At 61.3% G+C, this 14,077-nt stretch overlaps 1 protein-coding gene across 4 annotated transcripts in view; it reads right to left on the reverse strand.

The window, feature by feature from the left end:
• The window catches only part of STMN4 (stathmin 4), a 38,942-nt gene that overhangs the window by 3,668 nt on the left and 21,197 nt on the right, over window positions 1-14,077 (reverse strand). For 3 of the 4 annotated variants that reach the window (XM_006116739.5, XM_006116738.5, XM_025181500.3), the window contains 3 exons: window positions 5,902-5,973; window positions 4,797-4,892; window positions 167-375 (listed from right to left, as the gene is read on the reverse strand). In XM_006116739.5, the coding sequence (XP_006116801.1) occupies window positions 167-375; window positions 4,797-4,892; window positions 5,902-5,914 (318 nt within the window). In that variant the 5' untranslated portion in view covers window positions 5,915-5,973. The remainder of the gene's footprint in view (window positions 1-166; window positions 376-4,796; window positions 4,893-5,901; window positions 5,974-14,077) is intronic. The other variant, XM_089776998.1, reaches the window with a different exon arrangement.

Below are 14,077 nucleotides of genomic sequence, written 5' to 3' on the forward strand. Positions count from 1 at the left end.
GCGGAGCCCCTGGTGGCTGAGTCAGCTGCCTCCCGGTGGACCTCCTCAGATACCTCCCAGAACCCTCCGCACCTTGGGTGACACACCAGCGCCCGAAAGGAGCCACGTTTCCCCACGGCCTCTCTCCCGTCCCACCCCACGTCAGCCCACGGGCCCTTCTGCCTACCTTCCGCCGCTCCTCGGCCGCCTCCAGCTTCTTCTGGATCTCCTCCAGTGAGGGGTCGCGCCGCCGGGGCAGGGAGGCGTTGAACTCGGGGATCCCGTCGAAGGAGGGCGGCTTTAGGATCACCTCGAAGGACTGGCCCGAGGTGCGCTTGTTCAGCTCGATGACCTCCATGTCCGAAATGACGCACCAGGTGAGGTCGACCGTGTCTGCTGTGGGAGCGAGCGACAGAGGAGTTATCGCTCGCACGCTCACCCGCGCCTGTGACTCACACCTGCTAACGCCCCCTCCAGTTACTCACCCCGCCCCCGCAGCCACTCACACCTGCTAACACCCCCACCCCCACAGCCACTCACACCTGCTAACACCCCCCCAGTTACTAACCCCACCCCCGCAGCCAGTCACACCTGCTAACACCCCCCCAGTTACTCACTGCACCCCCGCAGCCATTCACACCTGCTTACACTCCCACCCCCACAGCAACTCACCCCACCACCGCAGCCACTCACACCTGCTAACACCCCCACATTTACTCACCCCACCCCCGCAGCCACTCACACCTGCTAAAACCCCCCCACAGTGACACACCCCGCCTCCACAGCCACTCACACCTGCTAACACCCCCACATTTACTCACCCCACCCCCGCAGACACTCACACCTGCTTACACCCCCCAGTTACTCACCCTGCCCCCGCAGCAACTCACACCTGCTAACGCCCCCCCACAGTGACACATCTCGCCCCCGCAGCCACTCAAACCTGCTAACACCCCCCCACAGTCACGCCCCCTGCCCCGCAGCCACTCACACCTGCTAACGCCCCCCCCCGCAGTGATGCACCCCGCCCCCGCAGCCACTCACACCTGCTAACGCCCCCACCCCCACAGCGACTCACCCCGCCCCCGCAGCCACTCACACCTGCTTACACACTCACACCGCTCACACTGTGTTCCCACCACCATGCAGACTTTCTAGCTCACACCCGCTTGCACACTCACAGCCAACCCCCCACCGTCACAGATACTCAACCCCCTCACAGCCACTCCCTATTCCTGCCCCCTCACACCCACTTGCACATTCATGGCCCAAGGCCCCAACCTGCTCACTCACACTCAGTTCCCCACCAGCCACTCACCCTCACATCCGCTCACACCAGCACTCACCCTCCGCCCCCTGGCGGCCGCTCACGCTTCCCGCTGCCCCGCCTTCACTCACACAAGAGTGCTCACGAGCCCGTCATTCACTCCCCCTTAACACTAGCATTCACACCCGCCCGGATCATTCACTTGGCTCCCCTCGTGCCTTCACACGCCCTGCCCCAGCCTTCACACACATTCCCCTTTCCACGCCCGCTAGTGAGCGCTCATCCATTTCCTCGCCCCTCTGCTCCTCCCTCGCGCCCACCTGCCCTCTCGTCTCAGCTCCACACCCCCTCAGAGCCGACACACCTCCCCCGCGCCAGTCCGTTGTTCAAAGCGCAAACCCCAGTGGGTCTTAAGGCTCAGGCCTGGTGAGTTGGCTACGGGCTGGACTGGGTTACCAGGGGCAGCGTGAGCTCAGAGGGGACGGACTGGGAGTACCAGGAGGCCCTGCTGACCTATAGCCCCAAGCAATGTCCCAGCTTAAAGGGCGAGGAGCAAATGACTCTAGGAGCGGGAGTGATAAAAGCTGGGGGTGATTGCTTTTTGAGTCTGGAGACTGAACCGAAAAATCTGGGGGCAGGGGGAATGGTTTGACTCAAACCAAAGTGGAATTACTTGGGGTTTTCTTGCTGAAATGAGGAACCGACAACAAAAAAATCGAGTCACACAAAACGTTACGCTTGACCCCCGCCCCGGTGACATGATTTTTCACTTTGTTTCAGACGGTTTCCTAGGGAGGTGTTTTTCATCTCTCTCTCATTAGCTAAATAACAAACTGTTCCAACGTTTCAAAAAAAAGCTTTTTTCTGACACACTATTTGCTGAATCCAATCCAAATTCACTTTCAGTTTCGTGGACCCGAAGACTGTATTTTGGGGAATTTGCTGCGAATCACACACTGGCTAAGGAGACAATGTCCCATCCCAGGGACTGTTTCCCCGGAAGGATAACAGCCTACTACTGCTATTTGGAAAAAGAAAAAGCACCCATCCTAACCTCAGCCTAGGTCGGCAACGTGACACTGTTGCGAACAACATATGCAGTCATTGGTTGCCTTGCAGGAGGCATAGCATGCCAGGCCCAGGAGGTGACGTGTCTCTCTGCTCAGCGGTGGCTAGACCTCAGCTGGAGTAGCATGTCCCGTTTTGGCCAGAAAGGTTGTAGAGACACTGGAAAGGATCCAGAAGCGAGTAACAAAGAGGATCCAAGGGATGATGCAGCCATAGGAGCAAAGGCGGGAGGAACTGGGTGTGTTGTGTTTGGAAGGGGGGAGATGAAGGGGGAGATTTGAGAACAGGCTGCCATAATAAAGAAGAAAAGTTGTTCTTTCTCGCCACAGAGGATGGGACAAAAGGCAACAGGGTCAAACTCCAGCAGAGCAGATTTAGATTAAATTTCAGGAAAACCTCCTAACTGTGCGATCAGGAGACAATGGAACGGGGGCCTGGAGAAGCTATGGAATCCCATTCACTGGAGGGTTTCAGAAGGAGGCAGGAGAGCCAGCTGTCTGGGATGGGGTGGACACAACAAATCCTGAATCCAGGCAGGGGTCAGACTCAATGACCCTGGCAGTGCCCCTTAGCTCTATGGGGCTAGGACTGGGATTCTGTGATTCAGATCTGCTTTGGGGACAGACGGTGAAGCCACGCATGCTACAATACGGCAAAAGCTCAGCTTTCAGTGGCAGCCAGTTCTCATGGCCGCCGGGGACGGGTGAGGCCGGGGAACGCTCCAGACTGCGGGCCTGGAGCAGCCTCCTGCCCACCACGACTGGGCTGGAGTAGCCCCCACACCGCAGACAGCCCCACGGGACGCTGCCTGCTCCCAGCCCACACAGAGCCAAGGGGGCATGGGGCAGGGAGGGGGGCTGCTCCTGCGTAATGGTTAACCCATTCAGGGTGATGCTTAGCAGGTAGCCGGTTACCCATCCACATCCCTCGTGGCCACCTGGAAAGCCAGGCTCTAGGGACTCGCCTTTCCACGTGGCCTAGCACCGCGTGGCCAGACAAGGACGGGTGGAGGAAGGGGCCTGGCAGTCAGTGGGGGGAGCCAGGCACTCAGAGGGCCGGTGACTCCCGATTCCCATAGATCCCTGCTGCCGAGCAGGACGGGTTCAGCTGATGCGAGTCACCCGGAATGATCCACCTCGTTGTGGCTTCCCAAAATACATCCGTGGAATGTATCGTCTGCGCCTTGCGTTTCTTACTCCCCCGCCAGTGGGCGTGGGATCCAAGGTTCTTATTATTGTCTAGCACTGGCTGAGCGCCCGCAGAGAGCACAGTGCTTGGAAAATGCCTAGGCAATCATGCCCCCAGCCTCTAGAGTAGGGGTGGCTAATCCGTGGCTCACACGCCACATATGGCTCTTCACCCCTGAAAGCGCCCCACGCACCCCTACAAATGCCCCCTGGCTCCCTGTGCTCACTGGGTGCAGGAGAGCAAGGAAGCCGCCTAGTGCAGCAAAATGGCGTCAGCAAGATGGTGGTGACTGGCGGGAGCCTGATGTGGCCTAAAAGCCTACCCACGATTTTTAAAGGGGCAGCGTCCTTTTTTTTTTTTTTTTGCTCAACAACTCTGGCTGGTGGGGAGCTCTTCCTTTTTTTGCTCAACAATTCTGGTGTGGCTCTTCACTTTTTTTCCGCCGCTGCCCTAGAGCCTTACAATCCAAATAAGATGATGGGAGACTCTGCTGTCTTTGACAACGGCCAATGGTTCATGCTTCTGACCCAATGAAATTCCTTTGTCCCTCAGGGAAAGGAAGGTGAATTTCTTGTTGATCTCAGGTGGTGATCCGTCTGTGCCGGGAAGCATGAGGGTGGTTGGCTCTGGTCATTGTTATCCTTGTCAAAAGCTGTTCTTCATTATGTAAATGCTCAGGGTTTTATTTTAATGTAGCTAAACTAACAGCAATTAGCAAGAGTGGGTTCTGCAGGCTAATTATATGCCAGGCAAGGAAGGTGTTTGAGGCAATTTTTAAGGAAATATCAGCAGATGTGACCTATATCATTGAGGTGAGTAATACACTGGCTAAGGGGGTGGTGACCCATTTCAGGCACTGGTCTGTCTAGAGGATAACAGCCTTCTACTGCTACCAGGTACTGGAGTCTCTCCCTTAGCTGAAGTGAAGGTGGGGTGGAAGGTGTGCAGCTGATGACTTCCAGATGAGCTTGGTCTAGCTGATCGTTTGCCTCTGCCCTCGTTAGGGGATTTCCTACCTGTTCCCATGAGGGGCTAGTGAAGCCCTCTCACGTGGAACTTTGCAGTTTAATCCTCAGTGCTGCTATCCCTAGTCAGATCTGGATCTGGATCAGGTGTGAACCTTCTCCAGGGGGGCCCATCCTGAGGTTTTCTGCGGGGGATACAGGCCATGCAAGCTTCCAGGACAGTTGGTGAGCCCCAAGAGCCCAGCTGTTTCCTCCACAGTCGGTCCTTGGTAATGCCCAAAGTGCACTGGTCATCCCGACACTATGCTCCTTCCTCCTTAGTGACCTACCTTCATATTTATACACGGGTTTGTTCAAGGGGTCAGCCAGGAAGCAGGAGCAGAACAAGGAGACGAGGGGAAGCTCCTTCATCTTCTCTTTGTACGCTGTGAAAACACCATCGTGAGAGTCACTCTCCACAGCCCCGGCTGATGGCCAGAGAACCCTGCCTGCCCCTACACAAAGCCTCCTCTCCCAACCAAAATGCAGCCACCTCTGGGGTGGAGCAGCGGCAGCTCACGGGTGCACAACAGCACTGCAGAGCAGCGGGAAGCTTGAAGAGAAGCACCCCACGGCCAAACCCTCCTTCTCTGTTTCAAAGGGATGAACCGGTCCATGGGAGGGCAGGTATTCCAAACCCAGTGCACTATGCCATCCCCTCCAGCAGTCAAATCGGGGGGTGGGGCACTAGGGACAGTGGCTGAGATAGGTTCCCCAGGCTGCTGAGTTTTATGCCACTCCTCACTTTTCACACCCCATCATGGCTATCACACCTGTTAGCCTCAGCCCTTAAGGACAGGCAAGTGTCGCTCTCCCGGGGGAAACTGAGGCACGGCATGGCCGGTTGTCCCCTGTTGGAATCGTAGCAGCAAAGCTGGGTCTGCTGAGCTCTGCTGGGGTGCAGCAAAAGCCCAGGGCTGCACCTCGGGGTCAGGAGAAGCTGGAACCTAATTGCAGGGTGCTGAGCGGTGGCAGTGGTAGGGAGAGCAGGAGGCGATGAGACAGCAAGGAGCCATGCCAGGCGCCACCCAGCCCGCCTGCTGCTGCCCCCTAGGAGACGCAGGGAGTGTGGGCACTGCCCGTGGGTGCGCCGGTCTATGTGCATGTCCTCAGGGTGGGAGGTCGGGCCCATCTCCCTCAGGGCCACCTCCCACATCTGAGCTGCAGGGGCCAGTTTCACCAGGTGACTCCGGACACTGAAAGGGAATGGGGGGAAGGGGAGTGGGAACAATTCTGGGCACCTGCCAGGGCCAGGCACCTGGAGGGGTGAGGGTGCAGCTAGGGGCATCTCCCGCTGCCTGGCATGTGACTGCCCATCTCTAGCAAAGGGGTCAGGGCCAGACACCAGCTTCACTAAGGGATGGAGCAAGACGCCACGGCTGGGCACGTCCGTACCGGCCAGAGTCATGGTGCTCGAGGTCCTTCGGCAGGCAGGGAACGGAGCGTGGCTGGCAGCTTCCTCGGTGCCTGGGGAAGCAAAGAGAGGAGATGGTGAGGGCTCAGCAGGGCTCCGGTTAACCCTTCGGGGGCGCTGCTCCAGGCAAACAGGGTGCTTCTCCCGGCCGGTGTAACCACACACCTACGGGGTGCGGTTCGCAGTCCCATGGGGCGGCACTCAAACCACTTACAGAGAGAGAGAAGGGGCCTGCCCTACAGCCTTAGCTGAGCACCAGTTGGCTTCTAGCCCAAGAGGTTGGGTTCATGCATGAAGTTCCAGAAGTCCCTGATTCAATTCCCCCTGCTGGTATAACACCGGCACCCTCTAATACAGAGCTGGGATGTAGCAGGCTGTGCCTACTACCTCTTGCCAACCTTCACATGGGTAACAGGGCCCTTTCTGTGTCTACCAGCAGCTTCCAGCCTATTTCCCCAAAGACAGGGTAGCTTTGGGATACACCCTATTCTCCCCATGGCCACAAGCTGCACATGCACACAACTGGAGCCACACAAGCTGGCTTCAAGCACTATCATGAATACAGCTCACATGCATTGCCACTTGGAGTGGAATACATCATCACATGCAGACACAGCTGTCTGGCCAAAATGCACATGGGTGCATATGCACACACATCCATCCAGACAGCCTTATGTGTCCACCCCCCTGGCCTGCACCTCTCTGCACAGCCCCATGGATTTCACAAGTATCTAGGTTGCAACCCCTCTGCTGTGCAGAAAACCTCCCATACCAAGGACACTCAGTCCTTCTGGTTGTTTTATTGTTTTACCTCCACTCGTCCACACACTTTTATTTGGCAAAATACCATGTTCTCGCGCACTCCCACCCAGTGAAATCCACTGCTGACACAAACACCTCCATGTCCACAAACACCCCCCCCCTTGTGCTCTCTGCATCCTACCCACCCACGCAACACACCCAGACCCCCACAGGTGGCCCCCTGGGCTCACCGCCAGCCCACACCCTGCTCTCCCCCATCACAACCCCAGCATTTCTACAGTGATGTCTTTAAACAGAATTCAACCCCTCCGGCACCCAGGTGCCTCGCTCACGTCAGTCCCAGAGCCAACCAGCCGCACTGCCAGACCAGACAGGGCCCAAGAGGCCCCCGGGGATCTCAGGACACAGAAACAGTTTGCCAGGGAGAGAACCCAGGAGTCCGGTGTTGTCACCGCTAGATCCTCCCGGCTATAAACACCACTGCTCATGGAGCAGCCTCTCTAACCGGCTGTGCCCACTGCAAGCCTCGGGGGCCCCGTGGAGGAGACCCAGGGGGGAAGGCTGGTCTGAGTCCTCACCACAGGTGCAGCCGCACGATGCCGGGCCAGGTCTGCTTGAGGGATTGCTGGAGAGGGGAATCCCCTTCGGCAGGGCTCTCCGGCCCCTGGGCTGGGAAGCCAGATCTTAAGGTGGGGGATGGCTTGGTGAAGGCAGGTCCGGACGGCGGCAGCCCAGCTGATCCCAGGCAATCAGGCCCTGATAGCAGGTCCTGTGCCCTGTAGCCCCTCAGCGGGGGCTGGCTGGGAATTACTCCGCCCCCTTCTCCCGCTAGAGACGGTCTCACAAGGCCTTTCGGGACCAGAGGCTGATGCGGTTGCCCGGTGACCGTGTTCAATAGCAGCTTTATCCCTTGCCCCCTTCTACGCAGCCTGTCGGCTCCCCCTCCCACGGCCCAGCGCAGGGCAAGGAGACCAGGGCAGCGGGCAGATCTTCAGGGGCTCTAGGGAACACAAGGGAGGGATTGAAATAGCAACGGAGTCTTGTGTACTGCTCCGCCGATGCTCCACAATCCCAGCCCACAGCCCCCTGCTATCCCAGGCCTGGCTCCCCACAGCTCGCTGAGCCGACACCCCTCAGTCCCGGCCCACAGCCCCCTGCTATCCCAGGCCTGGCTCCCCACAGCTCGCTGAGCCGACACCCCTCAGTCCCGACCCACAGTCCCCTGCTATCCCAGGCCTGGCTCCCCACAGCTCGCTGAGCCAACACACCTCAGTCCTGACCCACAGCCCCCTGCTATCCCAGGCCTGGCTCCCCACAGCTCGCTGAGCCGACACCCCTCAGTCCCAACCCACAGCCCCCTGCTATCCCAGGCCTGGCTCCCCACAGCTCGCTGAGCCGACACCCCTCAGTCCCAACCCACAGCCCCCTGCTATCCCAGGCCTGGCTCCCCACAGCTCGCTGAGCCGACACCCCTCAGTCCCGACCCACAGCCCCCTGCTATCCCAGGCCTGGCTCCCCACAGCTCGCTGAGCCGACACCCCTCAGTCCCGACCCACAGCCCCCTGCTATCCCAGGCCTGGCTCCCCACAGCTCGCTGAGCCGACACCCCTCAGCCCCGACCCACAGCCCCCTGCTATTCCAGGCCTGGCTCCCCACAGCTCGCTGAGCCAACACACCTCAGCCCCGACCCACAGCCCCCTGCTATCCCAGGCCTGGCTCCCCACAGCTCGCTGAGCCGACACCCCTCAGCCCCGACCCACAGCCCCCTGCTATCCCAGCCTTGGCTCCCCACAGCTCGCTGAGCCGACACCCCTCAGCCCCGACCCACAGCCCCCTGTTATCCCAGGCCTGGCTCCCCACAGCTCGCTGAGCCGACACCCCTCAGTCCCGACCCACAGCCCTCTGCTATCCCAGGCCTGGCTCCCCACAGCTCGCTGAGCCGACACCCCTCAGTCCCGACCCACAGCCCCCTGCTATCCCAGGCCTGGCTCCCCACAGCTCGCTGAGCCGACACCCCTCAGTCCCGACCCACAGCCCCCTGCTATCCCAGGCCTGGCTCCCCACAGCTCGCTGAGCCGACACCCCTCAGTCCCGACCCACAGCCCCCTGCTATCCCAGGGTACGTCTACACTACAGCGCTAGTTCGAACTAACTTAGTTCGAATTAGTTAATTCGAACTAAGCTAGTTCGAACTAACGCGTCTAGAACTAAAAACTAGTTCGAACTAGCGTTTTGCTAGTTCGAACTAGTAAGTCCACATTGAGTGGACTCTGAACAGGGCTTAAGGATGGCCGGAAGCAGTGCCGGCAGGGCATAAAAGGAGGACTTAGAGCATGGAGATGCTGTCTCAGGCTAGCCGAGGGCTGCGCTTAAAGGGTCCCGACCCCCACCCCGGACACACAGTTCTAAGGGGTGCCCCGCGTCCAAAGAAGTTCTGGCTTGGAGTGCCCTGAGTGCCCACACTGGGCACATCACACCACTCGGCCATCAGCCCGGCTGCACTTGACGCAGGCTGCCATCAGGGGAGAGGGAGTAATTGGGGGGCTGCAGGAGAGCTTCCACCCCCAGAAGCCCGCAGAGCCAGCCCAGTCCTCCCCATCGGGGGCTCGTACCCCATTCCTCCCTCACCTCCTTCCACTTACCCTTCCCTAGCCCCTCTTCTTATTGATGTACAAAATAAAGATAACGTTTCTTCCAACATTGACTCTGTCTTTATTGAAAAAAACTGGGGGACACTGGGAAAAGGAGGTGGGAGAGGGGAAGAGAAAGGCTGGGAGAGGGGAGGGCAACTAACATGATCAGGGGTTGGGAACAGGTCCCAGATGAAGAAAGGCTACAGAGACTGGGACTGTTCAGCTTAGAAAAGAGGAGACGGAGGGGGGACAGGATAGAGGTCTCTAAAAGCAGGGGTTGGGTGGAGAGGGTGCATTCAGAAAAGTTCTTCCTGAGTTCCCATAAAGAAGGACTAGAGGACACCAAAGGAAAGGAATGGGTAGCAGGCTTGAAACTAGTAAGAGAAAGTTGTTGTTCTTAACAAAGCAAATAGTTAACCTGTGGAACTCCTTGCTGCAGGAGGCTGTGAAGGCTACAACTAGAACAGAGTTTAAAGGGAAGTGAGATAAAGTGATGGAGGTTGGGTCCATGGAGTCCTATTAGCCAGAGGGTAGGAGTGGTGTCCCTGCCCAAAGTTTGTGGAAGGCTGGAGAGGGATGGCACGAGACAAATGGCTTGGTCATTGTCTTCGGTCCATCCCCTCCAGGGTCCCTAGGGTTGGCCGCTGTTGGCAGACAGGCTACTGGGCTAGATGGACCTTTGGTCTGACCCAGTACGGCCATTGTAAGCTCAGGGCTCAGTGTCGGGGGTCTCAGTGGACCCCCTTGATTTTCATGCACACCTGGTCCTGGGTGGCCAGGCTGGCAGCTCTCCTGCCCTAGACGGCCACTTTCCTGTGCCTAGTGCGGAGATCGTGGACGAGGTCCACGATGTCCGCACTAGCCCAGGAAGGTGCCCGCCTCTTGCGGTCCAGGGCAAGCTCCCGGGAGCCGCCAGCCTGGTCCCGGCAAGAGGGGGTGGGCTGGGGGGCATCGGGTGGGTGGCTCTGTGCCATGCCAGGTGCAGGGTCTGCTAGCTGGGTGCTGGCAGGCTTGCACCTGGCACGGGCACCGTAGCCAGCCCGTGCCCCTTTAAGGGGTCCGGGGCCGGGAGGGGGGCATAGAGTTTCCCTGGTGTTGGCCAGAGTGGCCACCAGGGAAACCTGGGGAGGGCTAGCCTCCCACTAGTTCGAACTAAAGGGCTACACAGCCCTTAGTTCGAACTAGCTAGTTCGAACTAGGCGTTAGTCCTCGTAAAATGAGGTTTACCTAGTTCGAACTAAGCGCTCCGCTAGTTCGATTCAAATTCGAACTAGCGGAGCGCTAGTGTAGCACCTATTAAAGTTAGTTCGAACTAACGTCCGTTAGTTCGAACTAACTTTGTAGTGTAGACATACCCCCAGGCCTGGCTCCCCACAGCTCGCTGAGCTGACACCCCTCAGTCCCGACCCACAGCCCCCTGCTATCCCAGCCTTGGCTCCCCACAGCCCGCTGAGCCGACACCCCTCAGTCCCGACCCACAGCCCCCTGCTATCCCAGGCCTGGCTCCCCACAGCTCGCTGAGCCGACACCCCTCAGTCCCGACCCACAGCCCCCTGCTATCCCAGCCTTGGCTCCCCACAGCTCGCTGAGCCGACACCCCTCAGTCCCGACCCACAGCCCCCTGCTATCCCAGGCCTGGCTCCCCACAGCTCGCTGAGCCGACACCCCTCAGTCCCGACCCACAGCCCCCTGCTATCCCAGCCTTGGCTCCCCACAGCTCGCTGAGCCGACACCCCTCAGTCCCGACCCACAGCCCCCTGCTATCCCAGGCCTGGCTCCCCACAGCCCGCTGAGCCGACACCCCTCAGTCCCGACCCACAGCCCCCTGCTATCCCAGGCCTGGCTCCCCACAGCTCGCTGAGCCGACACCCCTCAGTCCCGACCCACAGCCCCCTGCTATCCCAGGCCTGGCTCCCCACAGCTCGCTGAGCCGACACCCCTCAGTCCCGACCCACAGCCCCCTGCTATCCCAGGCCTGGCTCCCCACAGCCTGCTGAGCCGACACCCCTCAGTCCCGACCCACAGCCCCCTGCTATCCCAGCCTTGGCTCCCCACAGCTCGCTGAGCCAACACACCTCAGCCCCGACCCACAGCCCCCTGCTATCCCAGCCTTGGCTCCCCACAGCTCGCTGAACCGACACCCCTCAGCCCCGACCCACAGCCCCCTGTTATCCCAGGCCTGGCTCCCCACAGCTCGCTGAGCCGACACCCCTCAGTCCCGACCCACAGCCCCCTGCTATCCCAGGCCTGGCTCCCCACAGCTCGCTGAGCCGACACCCCTCAGTCCCGACCCACAGCCCCCTGCTATCCCAGCTTTGGCTCCCCACAGACCGCTGAGCCGACACCCCTCAGTCCCGACCCACAGCCCCCTGCTATCCCAGGCCTGGCTCCCGACAGCTCGCTGAGCCGACACCCCTCAGTCCCGACCCACAGCCCCCTGCTATCCCAGCCTTGGCTCCCCACAGCCCGCTGAGCCGACACCCCTCAGTCCCGACCCACAGCCCCCTGCTATCCCAGGCCTGGCTCCCCACAGCTCGCTGAGCCTACACCCCTCAGTCCCGACCCACAGCCCCCTGCTATCCCAGGCTTGGCTCCCCACAGCTCGCTGAGCCGACACCCCTCAGTCCCAACCCACAGCCCCCTGCTATCCCAGGCCTGGCTCCCCACAGCTCGCTGAGCCGACACCCCTCAGTCCCGACCCACAGCCCCCTGCTATCCCAGGCCTGGCTCCCCACAGCTCGCTGAGCCGACACCCCTCAGTCCCAACCCACAGCCCCCTGCTATCCCAGCCTTGGCTCCCCACAGCTCGCTGAGCTGACACCCCTCAGTCCCAACCCACAGCCCCCTGCTATCCCAGCCTTGGCTCCCCACAGCCTGCTGAGCCTACACCCCTCAGTCCCGACCCACAGCCCCCTGCTATCCCAGCCCTGGCTCCCCACAGCTCGCTGAGCCGACACCCCTCAGTCCCGACCCACAGCCCCCTGCTATCCCAGGCCTGGCTCCCCACAGCTCGCTGAGCTGACACCCCTCAGTCCCGACCCACAGCCCCCTGCTATCCCAGGCCTGGCTCCCCACAGCTCGCTGAGCCGACACCCCTCAGCCCTGACCCACAGCCCCCTGCTATCCCAGGCCTGGCTCCCCACAGCTCGCTGAGCCGACACCCCTCAGTCCCGACTCACAGCCCCCTGTTATCCCAGGCCTGGCTCCCCACAGCTCGCTGAGCCAACACCCCTCAGTCCCGACTCACAGCCCCCTGCTATCTCAGGCCTGGCTCCCCACAGCTCGCTGAGCCAACACCCCTCAGTCCCGACCCACAGCCCCCTGCTATCTCAGGCCTGGCTCCCCACAGCTCGCTGAGCCGACACCCCTCAGTCCCGACCCACAGCCCCCTGCTATCCCAGGCCTTGGCTCCCCACAGCTCGTTGAGCCGACACCCCTCAGTCCCGACCCACAGCCCCCTGATATCCCAGCCTTGGCTCCCCACAGCTCGCTGAGCCGACACCCCTCAGTCCTGACCCACAGCCCCCTGCTATCCCAGGCCTGGCTCCCCACAGCTCGCTGAGCCGACACCCCTCAGCCCCGACCCACAGCCCACTGCTATCCCAGGCCTGGCTCCCCACAGCTCGCTGAGCCGACACCCCTCAGCCCCGACCCACAGCCCCCTGCTATCCCAGGCCTGGCTCCGCACAGCTCGCTGAGCCAACACCCCTCAGTCCCGACCCACAGCCCCCTGCTATCCCAGCCTTGGCTCCCCACAGCTCGCTGAGCCGACACCCCTCAGTCCCGACCCACAGCCCCCTGCTACCCCAGGCCTGGCTCCCCACAGCTCGCTGAGCCGACACCCCTCAGTCCCGACCCACAGCCCCCTGCTATCCCAGGCCTGGCTCCCCACAGCTCGCTGAGCCGACACCCCTCAGTCCCGACCCACAACCCCCTGCTATCCCAGGCCTGGCTCCCCACAGCTCGCTGAGCCGACACCCCTCAGTCCCGACCCACAGCCCCCTGTTATCCCAGGCCTGGCTCCCCACAGCTCGCTGAGCCGACACCCCTCAGTCCCGACCCACAGCCCCCTGCTATCCCAGGCCTGGCTCCCCACAGCCCGCTGAGCCGACACCCCTCAGTCCCGACCCACAGCCCCCTGCTATCCCAGGCCTCGCTCCCCACAGCTCGCTGAGCCGACACCCCTCAGTCCCGACCCACAGCCCCCTGCTATCCCAGGCCTGGCTCCCCACAGCTCGCTGAGCCGACACCCCTCAGTCCCGACCCACAGCCCCCTGATATCCCAGCCTTGGCCCCCCACAGCTCGCTGAGCCGACACCCCTCAGTCCTGACCCACAGCCCCCTGCTATCCCAGGCCTGGCTCCCCACAGCTCGCTGAGCCGACACCCCTCAGCCCCGACCCACAGCCCCCTGCTATCCCAGGCCTGGCTCCCCACAGCTCGCTGAGCCGACACCCCTCAGCCCCGACCCACAGCCCCCTGCTATCCCAGGCCTGGCTCCCCACAGCTCGCTGAGCCGACACCCCTCAGTCCCGACCCACAGCCCCCTGCTATCCCAGCCTTGGCTCCCCACAGCCCGCTGAGCCGACACCCCTCAGTCCCGACCCACAGCCCCCTGCTATCCCAGGCCTGGCTCCCCACAGCTCGCTGAGCCGACACCCCTCAGTCCCGACCCACAGCCCCCTGCTATCCCAGGCCTGGCTCCCCACAGCTCGCTGAGCCGACACCCCTCAGTCCCGACCCACAACCCCCTGCTATCCCAG

The sequence above is a fragment of the Pelodiscus sinensis genome, chromosome 3 (assembly GCF_052426305.1).
Source record: "Pelodiscus sinensis isolate ZL-2025 chromosome 3, ASM5242630v1, whole genome shotgun sequence".
NCBI classification, from domain to species: Eukaryota; Metazoa; Chordata; order Testudines; family Trionychidae; genus Pelodiscus; species Pelodiscus sinensis.